Below are 27,124 nucleotides of genomic sequence, written 5' to 3' on the forward strand. Positions count from 1 at the left end.
TGGACGTTTTAAATGAGGCTGAGATATTCCATTTCTAAACCAGAATCTATCCTGGGCCCATTTAATCTTCCATCTCTGTTTCCTGCTGCCTGAAAGCTCACAATGGCTGTAATCTACTCTGCATTTAAGATATTTTCACCATCTCACATCCTAAAATTAGGCTTTCCCCATTGACACACCGCTTTAATTCTTACTCTGTCAACTTTCCCTGGTATTCTTCTCCTTACGAACAAGGATTAACTCTGAGAGAAGAACTAAACAGTACAACTAACAATAGAGTAATGGACACTGCCACACATAGGCTAAATATAGCAAAGGGCAAGCTTTATTCCTGTTTACAAAAAGTAATATATACAGTTAAATCTCCATTATCTGGGGGAAATTGCATCTGGGATAACTGAAGGTTAATGAAGATGAATTATTGCTTCTTTTGGATAAAGTGTGCCACTTCACACATGTCTTTGTGATGCCCCAGGCTTCCAGAAGGATTGTTAGCACATGGAATAATATCTAGTTTCTGTGGTCCCTCTAGCAACCTACCCCTAGAGCTAAGAGGCTTGTACAGACATAGGAGCATGTTTCAGCTACTTCCAATAAATTATACTACCTCTATGCATAGCCACTTATATCTTGCCTTGAGTGAAAAGCCTTTCCTTTGCTGGATAATGAGAGATGACCAAATGTTTTTTTTAAATGTGTGCCAATTATGTGAGAGTAATACAGCGGTAGGATCACAATCAGTATCTTAATCGATCATTACTTATAAAAAAACATGTGTGGAAATTTCTGTTGTACTAGAAGTACAGCACCAGCACTCAATACGAGAAACAGTGGCCTTAAAATTAAAACACTAAGGCAGTATTGGTCACAAGAAGGCTGTGGATGCTCAGCAGGTGGGACGTCTGATGGCACAGGAGGCCTGGGGGGCCGGGGCCGTGGTGGCTGGGGCTGTGTATCCCAGTCGGGATACCAGTTGGCATAACCTAAATGTCAGTGAAGAAACTGATATTAAGACCTAGTCTTAGCCATACTTACAGGAAAGCCATTAAGAATTATTTGATACGTACTTATCAGCTTCTCACGTTTCGCATTTTCTGCAAAGAGATCAGAAGAGGAAAATAATGTGAGTACCATTCAATGGTGGCTCTAAATGTAAAGAGGTAAGCCTTTGCTGGTGCCTGGCTGATTGCACTGATGATGCCAGTTAATGCCAAAAACATCCTGCAAGGGGGAAGCAGGCCAGCAAAAGCAGGCTCCCAACTGGTATGGAGTTTATATTTTTGTATTGAATTGAAAGAGAAGCAGAAAAACCAGCTGTATCAGGAAGAATTTTTGTCATGGAGATGAGGGAATGAAAAATAGCAAAACATGGAATATTTAATATTTAATATTTAATATTTAAAATTGTTACACATACCAATTTAAGTAGTTACAGACAGAGAAATATAACTACTGATTTATCACAGAACTACACTTTTACTAAAAGTCTTGATGCATTTGCAGGATTGCCTATGTGTATCCTACTGAAATTCCTCATTTGTCCTATAGGAGGAAAAGGTAAAAGCAGGTGGTAGGATCTAACGCTTACCTTTTAAATACTTTGTTTCTCCTGTCCCTCCCCCTAGTCTTTGAGATATTTCTGGGTTTTTTTCTGATGTGTCAGTCTGAGACATTCAGATGAGTCAGCCAGGATATTACAGGAGGAAGTAAGAGTACCAAATGCTCAATAATTTCTACAGCTAAAGCTGTCTAGAGCCTGGCTAGTAAAGACCAGGCCCATTAAACCACTGTATAAAATTTATATTTGATTTAAGACATTGCTGCATCTCCTTTATCCTGCTTATTTAAAACATTGCCCAGTTTGGGACTAGATGAATTGACATAAAGGTCCATTGCTGTTTGGAGCAGACTCAGAGTGACGGGGCTCAGGCTGTGTGCTTCCCTGCTTTGCCCACACCCTGACACTGAAGAGACAGATCCAGCACAGTTGCTCTGGCTCATTAGAGGGGCGAAAGGGAGGAGGGAGCAGGCTGAGCTCCTTGCCATTGCTCACTTCTCTTCCAGGCCCAGGTAGGATGTTTCAGGGAACACCTCCACTCCAGACAGGTTTTTACTCCAACCATACTCCTTTCTTTCATTGTTGCATCTTTGCAGGGTTTTGGAGTGGGCTGTGCGGGTTCAGCTCTACACTGCCTCCCAACACTGGTCAGACATGCCACAGCTGCTACAGGTCTGCTTCAAAGGGGTTACCAGTCCTTTATTAATTGTTCCTTGAGATTTGATTAAAATCCTCATCCCCTGAGCCTTCTGAGCTCTGTTACAACTGTTCATTTAATTAGTTTCCACCAGCACTCCGATAACACTGAGCATAGCAGGGAAAAGATTTACAAGCAAGATCTCACTGCTGTTTTTAAGAAAATTGTGGAAGTTAGAAATAACTGCTTCCTGGTACAGTCTTATTATTAGTTCAGAAATACAGTTGTCTGGAAAATGTGTTAGGACACGCTAAACATGCAAAAGAACAGAAGATAGGTTTCCTGTGTCTGGTAGGAGAGAAGAACTAGACAGTGAATGTTTGTTGAGGCTAAAATTTTGGATTTGAATTCCTGACCAGATATAAGGGAGAAAACAGTCTGATATTTCCCTGCATCAGAAACTCTGGCTTCTACTTCTGAGAGCCTTCAACAGCAAAGTATTTCAGTTATTTTCTTCTTACCCTATTCCTCCCAGAGTCTGGTACTGTTGCTATATGGTGTGCTACAGACCCACTATGCACTTAGCGCAAATTGACTCGTTGTTGTTTTTCCACTGCTAATTATGTCACTTTTATTTCTATGCAATTTTCTTACTTGATCACTTTGGTCTTACCACAGAGCTTGTCTACACACTTGTCATTACTGCATCTACTGCATGGCTGTCCTTCTTTATATGGTTTTCTTGGGTAATTCCCCCTGCAAGACAGGAACAGTATTTTGTTAGCTGCCACTGAAAAGCTGTCAAGGGGAGGGAATACTCTAATCAAAAAACTGGTCATTGTAATTGTTTGAAATTCCTTCTAGATTGGATTAAAACTCTCACTGGCATAGGAAGAAGTTGACTCCTGCCACTGGAAATTGAGAATTCTCAGGCAATACTGTAATATTGCAAGCATACAAGAATTTGCCGCTAGTCCCTCATTACCCACCTGGGTTAAAAAACCAAACATGAAAAAGTAAGTAGAAACACTGCAAGATACCAGATAAACTAGAGGATTGTCTTCCTTATATTTCTTAAATTACTGTCTTGTTTGAAATTTGCATAGGGACAGAGAAAGATGTAATCTTTCTGAAGCAGGAAGATTACACCTTCCCCATTTTTCCTGCAGGTTGAAGTCAAAACAGATTTTCTTCCACCATCTGCATTATGGTGAGTGGTCTGAGCTCTAATCTGCAGTCCTTCTTTTTTTAGAATCAGATTTTTGGCAGTCCCAGCTATGTCCAGTAGGTTCTGTTCCCACTGGCCAGGGAAAGTTTTCCTTGGATATTGACATGAGGATGTAGCTTATTCTGAAATTTGTTACAACTGCACCCATCATTGTTGGCATCTGATGCCAGATCCGTTGGGATATTTAAAAAAAAAAACCAAAAACAAACCAGAAAACCCCAAATGGCACAAATAACTTATGCTGGCCCATAGTTACAAACAAAATGTGCTGCTTTGAACAGTCCTGGAAAATTTTCAACTGTATTGCAGAAGTGAACTGCGCAGCCAACTTTGTAGCTCTCTGCCCAGATAACCTACAGGACAAAAGGAAACACGTAACACACTGTTCAAATACTGCCAAAGCAACAGCATTAAGGGAAGAAGGAGAAGGGAAGTATCACAGGGGTATTTAAATCAGCTGACACAGGAACAACTTAACCCGAAGGGCAGCTGGGACAAATGACGGATGAATAGCCATTTTTGCACTTATCTGGCTCCCCTGTAAAATGAAATTGCCAGGGGATAATCCCTTTCCACCATTATTGGAAGTAGAACTTGACATCCCTGGGGCTCCTAATATTTATTTCCAATCTCATGCAACAATAAACTGGGGGGGTGCAAAGCCCTGCTGTAATTCCTGTTCTAAAGCAATCTGTTCCAAACCTGTACTCAGATCTTTAGTGAAATTAGACTACATATATATATTAGACTATCCATATGTTAGACTATAAAGCACTGGGCATGTAAGACTCACCTGAGTGTAGTGACCACACTTGTCACTACATGTATTTGTGCTGAAATCATAGCTGCTGACTTCATTAAACCAGGACCTGAGAGCTGCATCCACAGAGAAGATGCGGGCTGTACCAGTCCAGATGTTTTCTCCAACAAATGGGAAGGTGGGATGCATTTTTCCTGGCATGTCAAGGTGTATATTATGGTTAAACTTGCACTTCTTTGCCCATGCTTTGGCACTCTTAGCTAAAGCAGCATCCCAGGACTGTAGAAAAGGAAGAAAATGTACTATAACCTGCATTGCAGTCACTTAGCTGAATTCAGACATTTTTAAACAGAAACTTGTTACAAATTCTTTTCCCCTTTTCTGCTTCCTATCCCTGCCTTCAGTTTCTTTCTTTTACTTGACATTTCTACTTGCATAACAAATTTTCATCTTCTTTCTCCCTTAGCTATTTCAAGACACTCAGGATCTATCCACTGTCCTGCTGTATCTGACTTGTTAACATATTTAGAGCTGGAGTCTAGTCTTTAAGCTGCTACACCTGGAAGGGGTCACTGTGTGAAACTTCCAGCTGTAGAGAGGCTTGGGGGACTTTGTGCCTAGGAGATGTTGGCTGTCCAGGGATTTTCACTTGGCAATTATTACCAGGCCAGATAGGAATTCTGTTCTGCTGGCCAGGACAGAAGGGAGAGTCACAGCTGCTCCCTTCCTCAGTTCCTTCTTCCTCTTTTCTCCCTCCTCAGCAGATGGACAAAGCAAATAAAAGACTCACTCATCTCTGCTGGACTGAGAAGAAACACTCCCAATCCAAAGAGGCACAAATGATAATTTAACAAACCAGCCTGGCAGGCTTTCAGATTTTATGCTGGCAGGTCAAGTTCAGTACGGGGAAATTCAAGTTCAGGGATGTGAGAAAAAATTGAGTTTGCGTTCCTAATAAGAGGTTTGGAGATGGCTATTACCACTTGAAAGTAGTAGACTAAAAAGCAAACAAAGTATTAGAAACTCTTTGCAAAGGAACGGAGAATAAAACCACATATATAATCACAATTCTGCAGAAGTCCTGTTAAATGCTGTGTGCAGCACAGCACTCCACCTCAAGAAAGGTACACTAGAACTAGAAAGGCCAGAGAGAACCTGGAGAAAGACAATCATCTTCAAGTTCAGAGGGCTTTCATATAGCAACAGAGAGTGCTCTGCAGCTTCAGTCAGAGACATCTGGACATCTGTGTGAAACAGGTAAATAAGCACCATTAGCTTGCGTCTTGCAATAGGAAGACCACACACTATTAAATGAAGCTAGGCATTAACAGGCCCAAATCAAACACCAGGAAATAGCAACACACAACCTGTGGTTAGGCTGTGCTATGAGATGCTAGAACTGGTAAAAACTTTTATGACCTCAAGGCTGAAAAAAAAAAAAAAAATCCATTTTACAAGAGCTTGTAAGTACCATCATTGGACACAGTGTAAGTACACCTTTACTTCAATAGGTTTAAATATATACATCCTGCTGTTATTCCAGAGTTGCTGGGTCTTTGGTCTGAGCAGGTAAGTTTGGTCTTGTGCACTGGCTTTTCTAATTAAACATCATTTTTAACATGGCAAGAAATTGAAGTTGTTGGTACTCTCATCCCTTTACTATGAGCTTCCATTTGTTGAAATAACTCATACTCTGCATGTGGTTATGCATTTAACTTCCTTTCCAGCTATGCAGCACTGCTGGAGGGCTCAGAGAAGTGACATGCACTGACTGGGGTTATCTCCCTCAGCTAGCTACACACATTTTTCTTTATATATTCCACTGAAGAGCCTATGTTGTGACCTATCCATAACCTGTTCTGCTATTCACTGCATTTCTAGCAAGCTGCTTTTCATCCTAGATATCACTATCCCTACTCTTCAAATCCTGCTACAGCAAATGAAGATCAGGTATCTAAATGGATATCCTGGAAAATCCCTTTATTCGACACATGTTCTAGATTAGAAGAAACAACAGGAGATTATAGATTTTCAACAAATCCTGTTGCAGACTGCCTACTCAGAAACTTTTTAAAAGCCAAACAGCTTCATCGTGTGAAACCTGACCTGACATAAAACAGATTACTATCTCTCTTAGAAAAAGGAAGATGACATACTAAGAACTGAACACTGTTTTTTGCAACACAGCCCTTTTCTCTGTCTGAAGATGAGAGTAGCTAAATCTTGTACTAAAAATGAAATTACCTTCAAATTATTAAAATTGAATAATACTGTGAAAAATAATGTATTTTCTATTTCATACAAAGAACCAACATGTATGTTACAGAAATCATTAACTGAAATAGAAAGAATAGCACAATACAAATGAAGAAAAAGATGGGCTAAATCAGTAGCTCAATCTATAATAATTTCAAAAAGATCACAAACACCACCTTACCATGCGAAACATATTGCTGGCTGGTGGATTCACTTTGGATCGAAATGTGTTGTGAGTTCTCACACAATCTTCAATGAACTTTGCATCTTCTATGTCAGGCAAGGGATATTGCAGATTAGCAGGAATGAAAGTGAAGAAATCCAGTAAGAACAATGCAGCAAAGAAAAATGTGATTTTCATGATTCTCCAGTGTTTTTTCCTAAGCTTTAAAATGAAAAATCTCTTAGCTGGAGATGATACTTGCAAGCAGTTTTTCAGAGGCTGTCCCCCGGGTGTGGAAGCACTTGAAAGTGTCAAACAGGAAGCGATGAGCAATTGCTTAATCAGGTAACAACTCTATCTGACATCATAGCTGGCAGTCAAAGAGTAGAGTGTGAAACAGGCATCTGCCATACATATCAGCAAGGACCAACACTCCAAATATGCTTCTGTCTTTTCTTTGAGTGTGCTCCATCTTGGGTGACTGCCAAACCATTCTGTGATTCTTGGTCTTATCTGAAGAGATGCTGCTGAACAGCTTTCTTAAAACCTGCATCAATCATAAAAAAATGCAGCTTTGACAAAACAGAAATCTGCTATTTAGCTGATTTTCCAATAGCACTTCTTAGTCATCCCAGCTTAGTTACAATTATGTTGCAGGACATTGCTTCCATATCAGAATTACTCAAGAAATAAACAGAATCAGGAAATCTGTGCTTCAGCAGGAGGAAAAAAAAATGGGTTCCTGAACAGCACCTTGCTGCAGAACAGACATTCTGGTCTTGTTTGGCATGTAACAAAAATAAAATTTGGAAATCCCAAGCTTGAGTATGTACTGATTGTCTCCTCCTTAGTTATTTGCTATTACCTGCTAGCCTGAAATCACTGGAGAAGTCTTCCTGTGCTCCTAGGGAGCAGCAACAGGATTATCACTCCTGGTACAACATTCCACCTCAGGACAGTAGGATGGTGTGTATTGGCATTTTTATTGTCTCTCCAACTGTTCCACAAGCTGGCTGATTTTTTTTTTTTCAAACCTAAGCCAAATTGTACAAATATGCAAGAGCATAAGAAGAACCATGTGTTTTAAGAACTAAGGTCTTGTAGCCCAGTTTTAGGTAGGTTTACAGGGAAAATTTGTTGCTAACAGATTGCAAAATACGTTAATGGGTCTCATTCCCTGCTCAGTTTTGCCGGTCAGACTTAATATAAAACCATGATTATATTACAACTACATGCAATTTACACCAAAAAATCACCATGCTAAAACTGCACCATTAATTTAACAGTACAGTGATCTTGCACTTATATATGTATGCAGCTGAAATTCTGTGTTTGGAAAATGAACTGAGATTTTATGCAGTAGGAAGTTTTGATGAGTCTAGTATAGTCTAAGTTATAAAATGCATTCTTGCATTTCTGGCTCCATCTAGTGACTCTATCTGTAATTAAAGCAGAAGTTCAGCCTGCCCTTGAGCATCTATGATATTTTCCCAAGAAGAGAGTTTTTGACTTTTGCCAGCATTAAGCAATGGATCTTAACAATTAAGTTTTGGGATTTGGATATCACTTTATATAGTCTGGACAATACAAGCCATTGCCTGACCTTCCACAGATCTCAAATGAAATTTAGCATCATGAGCTGGGTACATGCAAGAAGCTTTACAGCCTCATGATTTTGAAAAATTCCCCCATGTTTACATCCCACTTTCACACTTCTGACCTACTTTTAGTTCAAAATGGCTGGAAAAATAAAACCAGATTTTTAATTTTTCCTTAATGCTCTATTTAGTCAGAGGACTAAAAACTGGTGAATTACATCCTATTACATATATCCACAATGCCTTGGAACGTGTGGAATTACATTTAATTTTGTTCTCGAATCCTCAACTTCCCCACAGAGTATTGTTCCTTGTGTTGGGGATAGAAGGTCTGACCTTGATTTACTAGGTTCAGTTGAACAAATGGGGTGGATCTGCTGGGTTTTCTTATTCTGTCCACAGGATTAGGCAGCTGCAATTAGGCCTTCCAGACCTGTTAATAAACTAATATTCTGACATGCATTGCTGCTGCTATTACACAACGGCACCTCAGGGCAGAAAACAGATTACAGGACAGGGCAGTGGTGGTGTTGAATTTCTACAAGAGTTATTCTGTAAGAAGCCATTTTGTTGGATTCATTAAAAGCTAAAAATACTAAAATTATTTTGTAATAATGAAGTTGTAAACAGTTTTACAATTAACAGAGGAGGCAATTTGTATGGGACTAGAATGCAGACAGTTTTACTGTAATTTTGAAGTGATCTGGATGATTACTCCTGTAAACTTACGTGCGAAACTTAAGTTCACACTTAGCTTTGTAAACTTTGTAGCTTTGACAGTACATGTTTTTAGACCAAAGAGTGTTACCTGCCAAACTTAAGAGAAGATGGGCATTACAGTTTAGGCATCTGCTTTTTCTTAGGAGATCCTTCCAATACCTTCTGCATGTGACTAACCAAACTGTATTTAATTCAGTTAAAATCAGAAATAAAATTAGTTGTTGATTATTTGTTCTTTTCTTTTTTATGAGATCTGTAAGGAATAAAACTTTCTTTGGCTGGATTTTATCCTTGTACTGACATTATTGCTAAGGAATACCCGCAGATATTCTGCAATTACTGTGATTACTTTGAACAGCATCTCCAGACTTAAAGAATTCTGAACCTTGTGGCTTGGTAACTAGAGAACTTGAAATTATTATTTTATAAAGTTAATGTAGTAATCATGCAATGAAATAAGAAGTGAGGCTTTCAGTGAGGTTGATACTGTGGACAAGAAGAGCGAATAATTGTACAAGGTACTGAGGTGAGCCAGTGCAGGGATAATGCAGTAATTGCTTGATATTAAAAAAGACACTGGGCTGCCAGTTGCTACCGTATGTACATCTTTGTGTTGTTTACAGATGGTACTGATTTATATGGTAGGCACTAAACCATACACATTTTACCAAAGACAACTCTTACTTGAATGTAACAACCACAAACCTCAGTACAGTTCTGCACTGTGAAAATGAACAATCTGACCTCACCATACCAATTTAATGGCATCAGCAGCATCAGAAACTTCATGACCTTCAATACAAATATTCTCCCCAGTAGATGTTCTTAAAAACGAGATTCACTTAATAAATTATAAAAAGAATTTAATATAAATAAAAAGACAATTAGGAGACAAAAGGAATAACGCAAAAGGTTAAAACGGCCGGGTGCCCTGGCGAGTTGCCAGGAACACACCTGGTATCTCAGGAACACTCTTTTTATCCCCCCCTGCTGTGAGGGGTTAATGCATATTCAAAGTGTGTCCCCTCCCTGGTTCTGCCTTCTTAGATCATGCTTTTGCACAACTTAATTTTCTGCTGGTCAGCACTATTTTTGCTGGTCATCATTATTCTTGCTGATGAGCATTATTTTGGAGTTTGGTTTCCTTTCTCCTGCAAATGGTCACTTGTTGATAAGAGTCCGGCCCCGTCATCCTTCCTCTGAGGGTATCTGGGCTTCATATCTTTCGCTGATAACAGTTTGGACTCCATTGTTCTCCTGATAACAGCTTGGGCCCCACTGTCCTTGCCCTCTGGGGTTTCCTTGCCTTGTACCTAGGAAATTCTTTTAAGCTTAAGACTTGTTAGTAAGAAAAAAGTACATACATAGCTAAAAAGTATTTAACATATAAGATTCATCTGCGAAAGCCAATATCACAATACAAATTTATAACAATGTGAAATTAGAATGGTACAGATGTTTCTTACTTAAGTATATGTTATGTTCAAAAATGCATTCGTCTAATGCCCTTGCAGTCTGTGCCAAAGCTGCATCCCAAGTCTACAAAGGATGAAAGGTGAAATAGTTGCACAATGTTGAGTCACAACAAAATCTTAAACAATCAGATTAAACCAGTCAGCAATCAGCAGATAAATATCATATGCTGGAGTTTCATAAAGAAATACTTTCCCTTATTTAGGCAAGTACCTCTGTTTTATTTTAATTGACTTTTTCTATTGCAGCACAGAAATACGAACTATTTTCATTAGACAAGTTTTTCCTCCCTTCACTGTTGAAAATTAACTTTGTAACAGCACTTGCTAGCAACTGAAAAGATATTTGAAATGCAGTTTTGTCTTCAGGCAAGGAATTGCTGGCATGTTAATTAAACAGGAAACCTTTTGTGTTTTATTGTTGAACAGGTCATTAAGGATTTTGATTTGATACATAAAAATTAATTCAAAGTAAAAATGCACAGATACTGTAGATTCAATAGTACAAATATTTTAAGTATTTTTAAGAGAGCCTCTGGAAACAAATATTTACTCTTCCTATGGTATGGCTTTAAATACACATCAGGGCATTTTACAAAGACAGTTTAATGAAGTAAATGTGCCAATTCTTGGCCAGTAACTCATTCTATTACCTCTTACTTCTTTGCAGCTGATTCCTGAACATGAACCATCTTCTGTATTTGTCTTCCAGTCATGACTGTTTTTCAGAATGTTTACCATTAAAGTACCCGATTTTATATCTTAATAGAAGATGCTGTGAATCATGGCTTAGGTTTACTGCTGTCCATATGTTTCAGTTCACTCTTAGTTTCTTTTTGGACTTCACAGTTAACTACACTGGCTGCTGATACTCTTTCCTCCCTAAGGCCTTTGGTTTTTTTCAAGCCATACTTTCAGTCATAACTTTTCAAGGTTTTTATGTTCCTGAGCATTTAAAACTGTGTGTCATCTTTTGCAAAAACTTCATCACTTCCAAAATCACGACCCCTCCCCTTATCTGCCTTTATCTTAAAACCTACCCAAGCAAAGGGCATTCTTTGCTGAATAAATGTGTGCTCCCAAGTGTGTTCAGGACGTCATTTAGCTGCCCTTTGCTAACATGTTCCTCTTGTGGCGCTAAGCGGACTAAGCATCAAACATCTGCTTTTTCTGCGTTTTCTTCGCTTCTGTTTAACGCTTTCCACCAAAAGTTTTCATTTGCCACCGGACCTGCCCCTCAGCCCTGGGAATACAGCTCACGTGTGTGCCTTTGAAAGGGAGCCCGCCTGACTCGGTCGCTGCCGCTGTGGGGCCGTGCCGTGGGGCCGTGCCGTGGGGCCGTGCCGTGGGGCCGTGCCGTGCCGTGCCGTGCCGTGCCGTGCCGTGCCGTGCCGTGCCGTGCCGTGCCGTGCCGTGCCGTGCCGTGCCGTGCCGTGCCGTGCCGTGCCGTGCCGCCGGGGGCGCTGTGCCGGGCCGTGGGGCCGGGCTGTGCCGTGCCGTGCCGCCGGGGGCGCTGTGCCGGGCCGTGGGGAGTGGGGCGCGGCCCGGCCGCGGGAAGGCGGCGGGGAGGCGGCGGCCATGGCGCTGTCGGCCGTGCAGCAGGTGTTGGTCTCGGCCGTGCTTGTGCTCTGCGTCTTCGTCGTCATGCCCAGGATGTTCGGGGGAGGAGGCGGAGGGCGGCCCGGCCGGTCTCCGCGGGGCGGCAAGGCCGGCCCCGGCCATTACGATCCCCGTCAGCACGGCAGAGGTAGTAGCCGGGGCGATGCCGCGGGTTCCGTGCGGGAGCCGCCGCGGGCTCGGGCGGGCTTGAAAGGAACCCCAGGAGCCGAGAGGGATGTGCCCTCGTCCGGCGGGAGGCACCGGGGGTACACGGGCCTGGTCAGACCGCATCGAGCTGGCCTGCGTGCGCCTTAAACACCCCCACCTCCTGCGGCGTTCTGCTGTTCTGGTTCGCCAGTGCTTTGGGTTTTGTCTGTGTTGTCTTACCAAAACTGCTCTTAAGTGCAGAACACACCCGATAATTGGAAGTGAGGGGCGGTGTGACGAGCAGTGCCCGGAGGGGCGCAGTCGAACACACGAGCTGAGAGGTGTCACAGGGAAAGATCTATTGCAATAAGGAAGCCGAGTGTTGCTTTTAGTAAATATACGCACAGAGTCATACAAAATCTGTCCGCCAGTATATTAAAAAAGAGTGCAAGATGCTTGTTTAGAAAAGGTATCAATGAATGGGTTACAGAGTTTACTGCTTGCAGCAGCTATAGCTGAATATCCACGTATATTAAGTCATACCAGTGCATGTCACGATTTAGCTCAGGGTCGAAGGATACACCTTTGTTTTGACAATCACAAAAAGCCTGGTTTTGTGAGGTAGCTGTGTGATTCATTGACGATGCCTTCCAAGGTGTTTCAAACCGAGAGATGCCTAGTTGCTGTAATCCTCCAAATCTGTCTGGAAGAAAAAGCTGGCAGAAAAATGGAGGCTTGAGCTGCTACCATCATCTTCCTACCTGTTTCATCCTCCCCAACACTGTGCTTCATAAGCTCTTGCTGGCCTGTTTTGCCTGAGTATTTTTTATTTATAAGGTAGCTGTATATTCCCTATAGATCAAATTATTTTAAAACCAAATCCTAAAAAAAAAGAGAAACCGTTCAAATGCCTGTGATTCTACTGAAGTACTGGCCCAGCACTGAGTAAAATAAATTTCAGACAGATCTCCTATTCTCACCTTCTGGGTGGTTCTCTTTTCCTGCTTGGCTAGTAACTCACTTTGCCATTTCTTCTGTGGGATAAACTTGGTGCAGGACACTGGACTTCACCAGGATTCAACATTCCTCTTCTCTAACAAGGTGGAGAAAACCAGACACCACCAAGGTGTTTCCGTTGCCACATCTTATTTGTATGATCTGTAGAAATCTTTTTCATCTGTGATAGTAACTATTTTAGTAAAACTTCTTATTTACTTTTAAAACAAATAGAACTTAAGGAAAAAGGTGAGTGTAAATCTAAAATTAGGAATCAACATGAAACATTCTGAAAGGTGGAAAAATATATATAATAAAAAATGTAATTTCTAAATTAGTTAATGCAATTTTAGCAAGTCTAAATCAACTTGTCCTGTAAGGACGATGCCTGCTGAATTTGCACTGAATGATGAAGGTAGTTTGAGTTCTGATTGTCTGAGCTAGAGCATTTAGGTTTTGTGTAGCATTGATTTTTTCTCTATCTGATCATGGCTGTGCTTTGTACACTTGAGTTATGTTACTGTGAGTTCCTGAAATGCCACTGTTACAGTATTAATTGATAAGTAGTGATTTGCATAATGGTCTTTTGCTTGGGAGTTTTTATGGAATGAGATCCTTGCCATAGCCATACTCAGTTCTGATACGTTACGTTTGAAATTGTAAGTCTAGGCACTCAGTTGAGACATCAGTGTAAAACTTCACAATCCCCAATCCCCTGCTGTCTGTCTCTGCAAGCATCTGCATTCTTTAGCTGATGGTACTGTTCCATATGTGCATGTCCCATGAACCCTTGATTTAACTACGAAATAATCTGTTTCCTAAGTTGAACAATGACACTGTATGTTTTCTCATCTGCTCCCTGTTCTGGCAGGCAAATTACGTGCAAAAATACTTCTGGCTTCCAAGGTTGCATCTCTTGGCTATTGTATAATCTTGTGCTGCTAAATATTTGATTTGCAGAAGTACAGTACTTCTAAGCCTGTGGGAATATCCATGTAAAACTGAGTTTACTGCCAAAATAATGAAAGCAGCAGCACAGCGTATTTCAACAAAACCTTTTTTTTCTGAGGCCAGACAATTCAGTTTGTAATTAACTCTGTTCTTCTGGTGCAAAGGAAAAAATATTTATTACTGTTTTCAGCATTATCAATAGTTTCTCTGAGTATGCTTTCATTTCAAGATTTAAATTATTTCTTGTTATATCTTTCTGTGATTTGCTAAGGGTTTGCCAGTGCTGCTGTGAAGAAGCTTAAAAATTGTACATTAAAGAAACCAAGCTTGGCTTGAGAGTTTTTGCAGCCTAGATTTAACTGTGAATCTTGTTAATGTAAGAATAATTTTTAATTTTTTAAATGGATACAAGGCTATCCACACCATCTTAGAAGAGTGATGGACAAAGGTGATTACACAAGAAGAAAACAATTTAATTCCAGTTGTGGACTCCTGATTATATTTCTTACTTTGTTGTTTTTCTCTCATTTTAATTTTTAAGGTAGTCCTCAGACAGTTTATCAAGTTCACCGGAATCCAGGGAATTCTGACAGTAATACTTACCAGAGTATTCAACAGATGAGAAATGCAATGGAAAAAGAGATAAAAAATGAGAGAACAAGAGGAAATGGTCGAGAGTTAGCATTCACCCTCATGCCACTGTATGCTCTTGGAGTGGGAATGTTTGCAGCATACAAACTTCTTAAGGTAAGCCATAGGAAAAATATTAAATTATTGTAGTTGGGAGGAAATGTAACTGCTTGGCTTGTTTGTTTTCCTAATTTTGAGCCCATGTATATGGTTGTCCAAAAGCCATTTCTTGCTCTGTTTGACTTTGAATGTGAAGTCCAAAGTTAAAATTTTAGCATCTAATTCTGTTTGAGGACTTCTGGCTTGTGTATTGTTAGATGCTTGAGGAAGTGAGACTCTTAATCGTCGTGCAGCCTCAAATGAGAATGTGAGAACCTATGCCATGCTGCTACCTGAGTCTGTAACCTAAGTCTCGTCTGTGTTTCACTTCCTTTTCATTCTTCAGCATGAGATTGAGTATGGGAAGAAGGCAGACAATTCCTGCAGAGCAGTAGTCTTAGATAGATTAGCAGTTAGACAGAATAATAAGTAGACTTAACCTTTTGTTTGGACTTCTTATTTGATCATGGAGTTGCAACATGCAGGTTTATTTGCATTATGGGATACTTTTTCTACTGTTTGTAAATTCAAAAAGGAGAACACATGATCGGTTGTTTTTCAAAAGGCATCAGTCTTGAAATGTATTATTTATAGTAAGAGCTACTACAGGACTTACAAAGCTGAGAGTGCACCTGGAATATTGTTGCTTGCCCTCCGGGAAAATAAAAATGAACAGGAGTAAGACTGAAGACAACATCCTCATTTCTGGAGTCAGTTCATGTTAATCTTGTGTATGACAAAAATATCACAGCTTAGAAAAATGAGTATAGAGGCTGCCTGGTTTAGTATAAGATCTAAAAATCATGAAAACCGTATTTTGTGTGTTACAATTCTTGACACTTGGGCTTGTGGGATTAAAATGTAAATATTTTTATGATAGTATCTTTATTACTGTAAGAAATAAATACTATATCATAATTAATTATAACTGGATCCAGTAACCTAGAAGGTTACTTCTGCTTCTTTTTGAAACTGCTTTCTTTTACAGCTTTTGCCAGTTGTATTTGCTTAAAATCAGAAGTGTTATTTTAAGACAGGAGGGAGGTATCACAGAAGAAAGGTTTCTTTAATGTAGCACATTTTCATGGTTGCTGTTTACTTTCACTAAAGTTCTAAATGCAGTTTTGTTTTTAGTACACAAATAGTGATGAAGTTGTTTAACTTGATTGTATTTTTTAAAGATGAAGTCACATGAAGAAAGTCACTCCAAAAAGGAAAAAAGTACAGAAGACAAGGCAAAGGAAACAGGTAAGATACTCATTCACAATGCATATGGTCAACAGAAATGCTTATGTCCTACTGGAACAAAACATGTTTTCATTGATACAGTCTGGCTAAATGAAGACAATCTTTCAAGTTACTGAGAGTAGTTAGGAATCTACAAAAACCCACTTTGTCATTTTGTATGTTTGAAATGCTTGTTTGAGGTTTGTTTAAATTCTCCAGATGTAATGCTCTTTAAAACAGCTGTGGTAATGCAGTATGATTCACAGCCTTTAAAATGTCTGATGTTTTTCTCATTTAAGATCTGTTCAGTTTTCTTCAGTTTCAATGGAATATAATTAAATAAATGGGGTATTTAAAAATAATATAATGATCTGGTTTAGAACTGAACTGTATTGAAGTGGAGCAGTGTGGTTAAACAATTATAGAGCCTATTTATGATTTCTAGGCCAAATGATAAACTTGTCACAAACATTCAAAGTTGATGCTGTTTCATACCTTTTCCTCCCTTGTATAGACACAGTTTTAGTGAATTAGACAACTAGCAGCATATTTTGGTGTCTGTGTACACCAGGTCTGCAGTGATTTGCTATACTCATCATCCTTGTGTGTTGCATTCTTCTTTCTTCAAAGTTTAGTTGTATTTTGGGAGGAGTGACTCCTTTTGATTCTAGTGCATTAAGCATTAAATGTATTTGTAAGGTGTGAATAGACAAACGCATGAAAACATATTAAATATAAATATAGTACTTATATCTCAGAAAGTCTTGCAACTGCATAGTTTTTGAGACTGGGAAGGTGAGCTCCACATTCTTGCTCAGTTTCTACAAAGGTGTCCTCTGTTTGGGCACTGTTGGAGATAGGTTGCTGGGTAGAAAGGACTTCTGTTCACACATAATGAGGCTTCTGTTCTTATCCCCACCACTCCCTTTTCATATTGTAGAATTTTATAGATGAAAGAAACTTTCTGGTTTTGAATCTGTCCAATGAAAAATATAAATAAACATCCTAATGTTGTACTAAACTATCCCTTTCTGACAAAAATAATTTCTTTAAAATGTGTCTTCTCTATAGAATGAATTTTAACCTCAAACTAAGAACCTTCTGAAGTATGATTAAAATATTTTTAAATGTCAAAGTAAGGAAGAAAAACAATCACAAGCCTCCCATTGACTACCTGACATTTCTTCCCCCTGTATTGCAAAGACATTTTTTACAATATTCTTTCTCTCCTGCCTCCACTCTCCTTCCCTCTCCCTCTTTTTTTGTTGTATTGTTTTTGTTTGTTTTTGTTAGAGCATCAGCTTTTAGAACTGGAGCAACATCTAGCACAGACAGAGAAAATGTTAAATTCCTTATTGACTCAGTTGGATCCACTTTCAAACTGGTGAGTGTTTCTAAAAAATCTCAGTGTTGTTTCCTGTATACTGAAATTCACCAGAATGTTAACGAAGAGTTCTTAAAAATGATCCTTATATATAGGTTAGGAACAGTTTTAGGAACCTTCTTTGATTATTTATTGTTTCTGTAGCCTTTTGCAGGTAATACCAATGCTGCCGTTTGTGAACTTTTTCACAGATACCTCCCATCTCTTGTTCACCGAACATAAATGCAGAAGACATATGATCACATTACTGTGGCTTAACAAGATGAACTTTAATACTGAATAAAGGAGACTAATAGTGAAAATATACTTAAACTCAGTAGCACTTGAAAGCCCTTGTGGGAATTAGATTTTGGTAGCAGAGTGAGTTTCTTCTATTAGATGTAATTAAAAGAAGAAAATAGTTATTAAGGTATAGCTGCTTATTTTTGTGTTTTGAAATGAATCTGTGAAGTGTGTGTATTTCAGTGAAATTGAACTTGTCTATTTTAGTATGACAAGGGAAACAGTAATATAAAAACTCCTTGTAGTTTTAGAGAAGTTCTGTCCTTAAGAGGCTAGACTTAACTAGTTAAGTTAGCTAGACTAGCTAACTTACCTACTAGAAATAAAAGTGTTCACAGACTGCCATCCTTCATGAAACACAGGTTAAAACATGCAGAATTTCCTGATTGTTTCTTTAATGTACTTCTGAACTTGATATGTGCTGAAACTATTAACCAGCAAATTCACTGGCCAGTTTGCCTAACAAATTTCTAGTAGTGATGGGGAGGAAAGTTAAAAAACATTGAATGAGAAAAGCCTTCAAAGCCTAAAGTTCTGTATTAGGCATTGTTGTACTGCTAATAACAGTACTTTGGATAATTGTTACTTTCAGTGGTCATTACTTGACCTTGGCTGTTGGGGCTCCAGTGTTAGAGTTCAGTGACATTCAGTAGTTGTATGGTGTCATGACCTCGCCACTTCTCAAGAGACGGTTCTCAAAGGAAAGCTTGACCTAAACATTTCACAAACTTAACTATGGTATTTATGCACAGAAAGAAATATTGAAATAATTATTATCAAGCACTCCCTTCCAAGGTAATCTTTCAGCTGTTAACATTTGTCTTTTTTTTCTAGTGTCAATGCTTTAGCTTGTGAACAGAAAGATGAAATAATGACACAGCTCCAATCAATTAGACGACTGATGAAAGAAAGTGGATTGGATAAATCAGAAAACAAGATGAAAGGTAATTTAATTTTCAGACAGATAGATAATTAAGGAGCTTATACTTTAAAAGAATAAATATATCTTACTATAATAATGTTCAGCTTCTACACCTTAGATAATTTGTGTGGAATTAGTTTGATTCTGGAGGAATACCATTTTTCCTATTTGAGATATATCCGATTCTAAATTTTTGATACATCATGATTTATTTAAGACTAGGTGCTCAAGACATTGAACTGGGATGGACCACACATTCTGTTTTGATGTTTTGATGAAACAGGCTTTTGGAACATCAGTTCCTAAGCAGTCTGTTAGTACTGGAACTAAGTTTAGGTAAAGGATTTCCAGATGGGGACCTCTGAAGCTGTAATGCTTACATAAAACACTAAACAGCAAATCGTATGTTAGTTTCAATTGGAGACTTCCAAGAGCTGCATAGTAGCCCAAGAGAAATCTTAAATGTTAAGAATGGTCCATTAGAGATTTGGGGAAATTTTGCATTATTTGGGCTTTAATAAAAGAGGGGGGAAAAAAAATTAAAAAATTAAATTAAATTAATCAAAAATTAAAATAAAAACTCTACTTCTAAACTGACTCTGAAATTCAGAGCCTTACCAGTAAATTTTAATTTTGATTATTTTTTGGGAATTTTAAGATCTTGGACACATTTGTAATGAGAAACTTGAAGATCTCATTCAGTCATTTTCTGAACATTCTCAAGAAAAAGAAATGAACAACAGAGAAGATGACTGTAATGAAGATTTGCTTGAGAATATTGATAATGATTACAAAATAGAAGAGCATGAATTACACAGTGAATGTGAAATACATCAGTTGGAGCCAGATGTTGTAGAAGATGAAGAAATGATAAACAGAGATGCCATTGAATCTCAAGAAGAGATGGGACTGAGGAGACGCAATAGATATGAATGGAATCTGCATATGTAAAACTTCCAAAAGCTTATGAATTCTTTTTCTAATGTTGTATGCACTTTAAACTGAAATGAAGTTATGTGCACTGCTATATGCTTTAAAAAGAGGGGTGAAATGCTGCCTTTGCTTGTATCTATGACAATTCTATAACTGACTTCAGTGGCAGCAGAATTTTACTCAGGATGTTTACATATTTTTCTATTTATTTTTTCCCTATAAAAATATTTCTGTACTCTGTATATAATGCACTGTAATTATATCTGATGCTTCACTAAAGTATTATAATAACTTGTAATTGAGACTATAAAGAATAGATGTTTCATAAATGTTTTGTAATTAGAAAGCATTATGCCACTTGAACTGTGACTTCCTTGAGTTCATTAAAGAGCATGCACTGATGAATTCAGCTCTTTGTGGAAAAATTTTCTCTGGGAGTGTGAAAACCAGTATGGGTTAAGTCTTTGATACTCATTCATAGTTAAGTTTCTTTATTTGGAGAGAGAAATTTAGCCATGGACACTATATGAAAATAATGGTGTCTGAATTTGCAGTCTCCTGGGTAATGATGTTTAGTTTTGTATGTCAGCTTAATCCCTAATGTATTAGACTGGATCACCTAATTTCTTCCTCACTTGTCACTGGTTAAACTCAGTAGCTGAGTCTAATAACTGATGAATACTCATTAGTACTGTATTTTTGTTTCACATTTGTTTTAGTACCATAGAGTCTGACCTTTTGATTCATTTTAATGCCTATTTTTTTACATCAGAATTGACAGATGTGTTGCTATGTACCTTTCAAGAACTGTAGGACATGGGATCTTTTTATGCCAACCTGATATCCTTTTTAGTTCGGTATTAGGAAAAGCATTTGTTTTCATTTGCCAGAATCATTTTTGTCCACACTTTCATTAGTTACTCATTTTTTTGTTCACTTAATGCACCCACCTATGACACTGCCAGCCTTTAATGACAGGAATTGCCTTAGAGGTAGGTCTGACAGTACAGCACTGTTACATTTTGTTTTATAATTGCATAGCTTTTATGTAGGCCAGTTATGATGCCTGAACTCTTCTGGCATCCTTATTCTTTCAGGAAAAGAGCACGTGAATTTGTTTTTATGGAGGAAATGTACTGTACTTAAAGGGACTAAATTTATTATCGTGTCACTCAGTGAAATGGAATGAATTGTTCATTCTGGTGTAAAAACATGGTATGTGTTTGGTTCTAAAACTGGATCACACAGGCTTGGAAGTAGCAGCATCCAGAAATACATCCTTAACATCAGTGTGTTAGTAGTTTTGCACTAAGTCAGATTTTGCCTAACTGTGGAAAACTTCATTAACTACAGAGCCAGGTTTTCTCACGACGTGGCAGATTTTTTTACCCAAGACAGAACGGGTGAATCAGAACTGGTACTTGGGTACAATTTGATTTTAAAAAATAAATAATGTTGCTCTTGTCATTCAGGACCACTGAAACTGTTTGGAATAAAAACCAGTTTCGTTGAGGCTTTTCTTTGGAATATCTCATAAATGAAAGTGAACGAATGTCAAAGACATTGACCTGAGGGAACGATGGAGTGGGAGCCAGGTGTGCAGGGTGCAGGTCGGTCCTGCTCCTCCAGGTACCGGTGCCGCTGTCTTTTGCCGCGGCGTTTCCCCGCCTGGGGCAGCGTTTGAATCATCGCGGCTGTGCCTTTCACCTCCGCGAGGCTGGATGCTGCTGACACTTGAAGCCCTTGTCCGAAAGGCTCCGAGCTACCTCGGGGTGACGGCTGTATTCCTGACTCAGGCTACAAACACGCACCGTGCGCTCTCTCGCCGCGGTTCCGAAGTCTCGGATTCCGGCTGCCGGGGTTTGCCGGGGGCAGAGCCCGTGTGATGTGTAAGCGCCTGTCCCGGCGGGGCTGCGGGGGCCGCAGGGCGGGCAGACCCGCCCGTGGGCGCGGGGAGGGGGGCACGGCCGGGCCCCGGGCAGGGTATTTCCGCAGGAGCAATCGGGAATTGCGCTTCCCCGCTCCGCCGAGGCGCTCCTTGCGCAGCCCTGGTGCGAGGCCTGGCTCGGATTGGCCCCTCCGCGCCGCTGTACCCAGCCGTGGGGACGGGCCCGCTCCGCCAGCCGTGCGCCCTGGCACCGCCCCGGTGAGACACGGCCTCTGCCCGCCGGGGTCCCGCGCCTCTCCTGGGAAAGTGCATCATTTCCGTGGAGCTGCTGAGCTCATAATGTTTGTTCCGCCTTTTACAGCATTGCTGTTTGATAAAAGTAATCTCAGCGTGTGAACCATCGAGTACAACAGCGCCGTCTCCCCTGTGCGGCCTCGGGTGCGAGGATCTCCGTTCTCCGTGCCCCGGGGAAGGGGCTGGGCGGCTGCAGGCCCTGCAGCCCTGCGGGAGAAAGGGTGCTTGGCAGCGGGAACGGCTCACTGCCGCCAGCCTTGCGTTTGGAAATGTCTGATTGATGGGAACTACATGGTGGGCTTTTGGTTCAAAAGTGGCTGCCTGGAAGGGGAAGCCAGCAGAGCAGGAATGGTTGGTGGAATGTCACCCTGGAGCTCTCGGAGCCTGGCAGTGTGCCGGGGCTACTGAAATGTTCCCAGGGCATTGAGCGATGGAGAGCCAGGCAGCAGTTTAAGTGGAGTGCAAAAGGTTTGCTGTTGCCAAGGGGTAACAAATTAGTTATGGAATCAGAAGGTATCAATAAGTATAAGGGAAAGAGGGAGTTAAGCTTGAGACAATAACATAAATTTGAACAGGAATCTGGTTAAGCACTAGTAATAAAAGACTGAAATTAAGAGGCGGTGTAGAAGAGAACCCAACAGCATTTCATTGCTTGCTAAAGACAATACCAAAATTATTTCAAATGCAGTAACTTTTTTTTTTTCTCTCCAGATGTACTTGGATAAAAATACATATTTTCTCAATAGTATTTTCTGGTTTTCAGGGTTTTTTTTCTGAAAGCTGGCATTGAATTTGCATGGATTTGGAAGTTAAAGGAGTTGCTGCATCCCCTCGAAGGAAGGCTGAGTTGTCATTGAGGGTGAAGAAATGTCAGGTAGTCAATGGGAGGCTTGTGATTGTTTTTCTTCCTTACTTGGACACTTAAAAAAATATTTTAATCATACTTCAGAAGGTTATTTGTTTGAGGTTAAAATCCATTCTATAGAGAAGACACCTTTTAAAGAAATTATTTTTGTTGGAAAGGGGTAGTTTAGTGCGACAGCTTCTGAAATGAAGGTGAGAAATTCCAATATAAACAGCTATCCTAGAATAACTGCTACTCTGAGTACTTAATTTGAATGTGGGGAATTTAAGAATGAACTAGTACTTACAGTTAATAGCAACAGAGGCTGGAACGTGTACTGTGTGCTGTCTCATTCTGTTGGTGAAACTGGCAACAGGTGTGTCTGTGTTTTTGTTTTGCAAGACAGCAGTAAAGCAGCCCCCAAAATATAATTTGAAAAGGCATAATTTTAGGTCGACATGAAAAATTAATCTCAGTGCTCTGTGTTCAGTGTGAAGGGAAATTACGTTTTCCAGGTATTCCTGATAGTCTACGCTTTGGGATAGGGTAGGTGTGCAATCCTCACAGGCTCACTGTAGTAGAAACTTTAGGGCTAGCTTTTGATAGTCCCTACAAATATGATCTTGGATTCTGAGGGCCATTTTTTCCTTACTGCTAAGCTAAATATTAATATTGTTAGTAACAGTTGATTTTTCTCACAGATAATGCGTATTTTATGTCCATGAACTAAAGTTAATTGCTAATCCTCCCTCAGCCCCCGAGCACTCATTTTACTTCCTTATTTGTTGCATGACCCCGTTAGGAATTCTTGGAGTTTGACTGCCAAGTTGCTGGTCTTCTTTTCAGTTTGATTTGGAATGAAAAAAGACCTTTTGTAAATGATAACACATTAATGTTATAATGTTACTGTTAATGTTTTAACCAGGTTTTTTAAAATTAAATACCTGTGGACAACAGGAACATTTGGGGCATTTAGTGTAGGCTGTAAAAGAAAAGAAATGTAATTTTTTCTCTAATCTCTCATCTGCCCCCCCTTTTTTTTGTTCTTTCTCATGCAACTAAGTTTCCAAATTTAGACTCTCTAGTTCACATGATTTTTTGGTAGTTTTCAGAATCAAATCTTTAATTGAAATTATGCTGAAATCATGTGCTTCACCCCAGTGTTCACAATGTTTTTTGTTTGCTTTCTTCCTGATTTGTTGACTTCTAGAAAAGGAATTAAATTAAGGCTTTAACATTTAGAATTAGCTGTGTTCTTTACCTCACCACAGTTGAATGGTACAGAAAAAAGATAAATATGAGATATAATGCTTTGTTTTTTGGTGTCTTGACGGTCCTACGTAGGTGACCACACGGTGGCGGTGCTCATTACGTACAGAGAGCTCTCAAAGCTGGAAACCCGGACTCGTTCTGGAGTCACTAGAGGGTAGTGTTGCCGAAATTCTGTTTCGGGAGCAGCTACAAGGCTGTATGGCAAGAAAGGAGTTACAGTTTTGTGCTTGCTCTCAGATCGTGAAGGATGCTTGGGCACTGGAAATAGGATTCTGCTCAGCTTCGGCTGTGATGCTGAGATTTGTGAGCTGAAAAGTGTGAAAACAAAAATGTTAGTCCTGGTTCTGAACGTTCTTGATTTTTTTTTTTTTTTCAGATTTGGAGACCAGTTAGGTGAATTGTTACTTTTTGCTTGCCCCAAGCAGCCTTCCCTATGGATTTGCTGCTAGCTGTTTTCAAAAGCAGTAGGGGGATAGGAGACAGTCGTTTTTCTTGCTGTGTTCTTGCTCGGTGGAGTTTGGAGATCTGTGTGCTACGCAGACTTGCAAAATAAATAAAGTGAACTGCCTAATCGTCATCACTATTACTATAGTAAAGCTGAGATGAAACAGTTACACCAAATATCAGGAGCTCTTTGGGGTCTGAGCTAGCTCCTTGTGAGCCAGCTGGCTGTCAGTCTTGTGGTTTTGGTTTAAGGGTTGGTTCCCAACCGACAAGGACAATGTGACCTAAAGCCTTGTGAGCAGTGACGGAACAAAGCCTCAGGAACATGGATTATTTTTAATGTATTATTAATAGCTGATGTGGATGTTATCTAGATTCTTAATGGCTTGAAATCTTTGTCATGATGAATATTCAGTCTTTTAGTCCCATGATGTGTAAGAATTAGCTTTCAATGAGAAGTTTTGGGTTTTTCCCCCTTGTTATTAGTGTCTTAGTCAAGTATGTTGGACAGATACTTTGAGGCTCTAATTTCAAATACTTCAGAGGAAATTGAAAGGGACAACTATGTATTTTAGTCTGGATCCCCTAGGTATGTAATAATATGTCATTCTTTTAGGGCTGGAGACCAAATAGACAGGCTACACACAGTCCTGACCCACCAGAGTAAGTCTGCTTCTATTTTTTTTTTTTTATTTTATTCTGATCAGCTTATTTAATTATGTGTATTATTAACACAATGCATTTGCATTTGTAGTGACGTACAACTTAGTGCATGAAATTTATCATCATAGGTTTTTTTTTCTGTTATTTATATTTGGAGTAGAATATTTGATGCATTATTTAATTTGGAATTAAGTTGGTTTAAATTTGGCTGAGTGGAGGTGTAATTACAGAATGGGTAAAGATGGAAGAGACCACATTGGGTCTAACCCACTGGTCCATCTGGTCCAACCTCCCTGCTCAAGCAGGGTCATCCCAGAGCACATTGCTCAGGATTGCATCCAGATGGTTCTTTAGTATTTCCAGTGAGGGAGGCTCTACAACCTCTCTGGGCAACCTGTTCCAGTGCTCAGTCACCTGTGGTGAAGAAGTTTTTTTTGGGTGGAACTTCCTGTGCATCAGTTTCTGCTCATTGCCTCTTGTCCTATTCCTGGGCACCACCAAGAAGAACTTGGCTCCATAATTTTCAGAGGATGTCACTCAGAGCTTACATATTTATACATAGTTTTTCTTGAATGTTTTTAATGTGTCTGCAAAAGGAGAAAAATGGTATTTTAACTACTGACCACTTTTACAAGTATTACAGTAAAAAATACAGAGAAACTGTTGTGAAGGGCTTTTATAAGCAATGGGAAATTTTGTTAGTGCTTTTAAAATTTAAAACCCTGTAGTGACTTTGGCACATAAGGAATACCTACTCTTTCAAGGACCTTGATTGATAGTTTAGCCAGTTTTGTTTACTGAAATGCCTTAAAGCCAATGTGCATAACTATTTTATAAGTGTATGTGACTATAACCTTTGGTTCTTCCAGCCAAAGTAAAAAAATTCCAATTTCTCTGTACCGTCTGTCACTGTCTAATAAAAAAAGTCTGTAAAATAAGGAACACTCTTATTTCAAGAAGTTACAATAGAGTGGCTTGGAAATATTTATTGGTGGTAAAATATAAAACACACGTATTCATAGTGCTCTGCAATATACCTGGGGTAAAGGCAGAAGGAACAGAGATGCTTTGATGAATTGGAGATGTTTTCATTTCTTTAAGCAGAACAAAATACTGAAGTATGGTTGTCTTCTACTGTGTTAATCTCTCATGGAAAGTTCAGAAGATTTGCATTTCATGTTGCAATTGCTTCCCTGTTGCCTCTCTGTTGACTGATTATAGAGGAATGTTGACATGGATGTGCTGTGGAAGATAAGAGTAAGGTACCCCTGATTTATGATCTTGTTGCAGTAGCTCCTGTTGGAGAGTGAAGAGAGGCCAATGTGGGAGTAAAGATGGGTCCTTTTTGGCTGCCAGGGTGCTCTGCTGCTGGGGAAGAGAAGCTCAGTGCTGAGCTGAAGCAAGAGATTTGCTGAGTAGGCCATATCCAGTTGCAGGGAAATTTTTGTGAAGGAGTTAGTAATAACTAATAGGCAGTGCTTTTATTCCAGTTAGAAAAATAAGGGATTGTATTGCTGCTAAAATTGTTTTAACTCCCTTCAGGGTGCCATGCCTAGATCTAACGAGGCTTGGAGATTCTGAAGAAGAGGTAATTGTAAATTATTTTTTTCTCAAAAAGTTTTTAAAATTCACATTTTTCAGAAATTTATAAAAGTATCACTCTGATTATAAAACAGTTATGATTGCTTTTCCTTTTTTTGCCTGTGATTTTAGGATGGGGACTCTTACATACCGTACACTGGAAGGTCTTCTCATAGGTGCCAACTAGATTCATCTTCGGGATGGAGAACGTCACTACAAACTCCATATGTACAGCATCAACATGTCAGTCTGTCACTACAAATATCTTTATGATATGCCCCTTTAGCAGTAATTTAGAAAAGCATGTGTGTATTTTTTTATGTAAGTTTTTTTTTTTTCTTTTGATTAAGCTCATATCTCCAAGTGCTGTTGGTCCAAAATATTTTTAGCAAAGTCCTTTTACTGGGATTCTTTAGAAAAAACGATTTTATTATATAGCATTGTAATTACATAGCATTGATACACTTCCCTTTTGTTGTACTTATTTTTTAAGAGATATATTACTAGTAGTAATAACAAAGATTAGTAGTAGTAAATGTATGATTGAAGACAAAGTCCATGTTTACAAGCACTAAG

The 27,124-nt window shown here is 39.3% G+C and overlaps 3 protein-coding genes across 4 annotated transcripts in view; 2 read left to right on the forward strand and 1 right to left on the reverse strand.

The window, feature by feature from the left end:
- Nucleotides 1–713: 713 nt before the first annotated feature.
- LOC131591970 (glioma pathogenesis-related protein 1-like) lies at nt 714–7,051 on the reverse strand. The gene is made up of 6 exons (XM_058863137.1): nt 6,621–7,051; nt 4,217–4,462; nt 3,664–3,776; nt 2,869–2,951; nt 1,068–1,094; nt 714–983 (listed from the first exon to the last, which is right to left on the reverse strand). Exons 1-6 carry the CDS (start codon nt 6,798–6,800, stop codon nt 757–759), a joined length of 876 nt encoding a protein of 291 aa, XP_058719120.1. The 5' UTR covers nt 6,801–7,051; the 3' UTR covers nt 714–756.
- Nucleotides 7,052–11,888: 4,837 nt separating this feature from the next.
- Nucleotides 11,889–19,965, forward strand: LOC131592460 (protein RIC-3-like). Its single transcript, XM_058863986.1, has 6 exons — nt 11,889–12,139; nt 14,627–14,832; nt 15,996–16,062; nt 17,335–17,425; nt 18,542–18,651; nt 19,288–19,965. The coding sequence occupies exons 1-6, from the start codon at nt 11,971–11,973 to the stop codon at nt 19,578–19,580; spliced, it is 936 nt and encodes a 311-aa protein (XP_058719969.1). The 5' UTR covers nt 11,889–11,970; the 3' UTR covers nt 19,581–19,965.
- Nucleotides 19,966–21,706: 1,741 nt separating this feature from the next.
- LOC131592329 (calcyphosin-2-like) overlaps nt 21,707–27,124 on the forward strand; it is a 30,078-nt gene continuing 24,660 nt past the window's right edge. Inside the window, exons 1-5 of one of the 2 annotated variants that reach the window (XM_058863753.1) lie at nt 21,707–22,195; nt 22,508–22,618; nt 24,921–24,967; nt 26,510–26,555; nt 26,681–26,791. In XM_058863753.1, coding sequence (XP_058719736.1) covers nt 22,541–22,618; nt 24,921–24,967; nt 26,510–26,555; nt 26,681–26,791 — 282 coding nt within the window. In that variant the 5' untranslated portion in view covers nt 21,707–22,195; nt 22,508–22,540. Of the gene's footprint in view, nt 22,196–22,507; nt 22,619–24,920; nt 24,968–26,169; nt 26,230–26,509; nt 26,556–26,680; nt 26,792–27,124 lie in introns of those variants that run through there. The other variant, XM_058863754.1, reaches the window with a different exon arrangement.

This window comes from Poecile atricapillus, chromosome W, assembly GCF_030490865.1.
Source record: "Poecile atricapillus isolate bPoeAtr1 chromosome W, bPoeAtr1.hap1, whole genome shotgun sequence".
NCBI classification, from domain to species: domain Eukaryota; kingdom Metazoa; phylum Chordata; class Aves; order Passeriformes; family Paridae; genus Poecile; species Poecile atricapillus.

Bases quoted from the DNA above. Each gene is read 5' to 3' on its own strand.
- LOC131591970 (XM_058863137.1), bottom strand. From the start codon at position 6,800: ATGAAAATCACATTTTTCTTTGCTGCATTGTTCTTACTGGATTTCTTC. The intron at 3,777-4,216 runs GTGAGTCTTACA...TTTGTCCTGTAG, and splicing joins AGTGTGGTCACTACACTCAG to GTTATCTGGGCAGAGAGCTA. The intron at 2,952-3,663 runs ATAAGTTATTTG...CCTGTCTTGCAG, and splicing joins GTTTGTAACTATGGGCCAGC to GGGGAATTACCCAAGAAAAC.
- LOC131592460 (XM_058863986.1), top strand. From the start codon at position 11,971: ATGGCGCTGTCGGCCGTGCAGCAGGTGTTGGTCTCGGCCGTGCTTGTG. The intron at 14,833-15,995 runs GTAAGCCATAGG...TATTTTTTAAAG, and splicing joins CAGCATACAAACTTCTTAAG to ATGAAGTCACATGAAGAAAG. The intron at 16,063-17,334 runs GTAAGATACTCA...TGTTTTTGTTAG, and splicing joins AGACAAGGCAAAGGAAACAG to AGCATCAGCTTTTAGAACTG.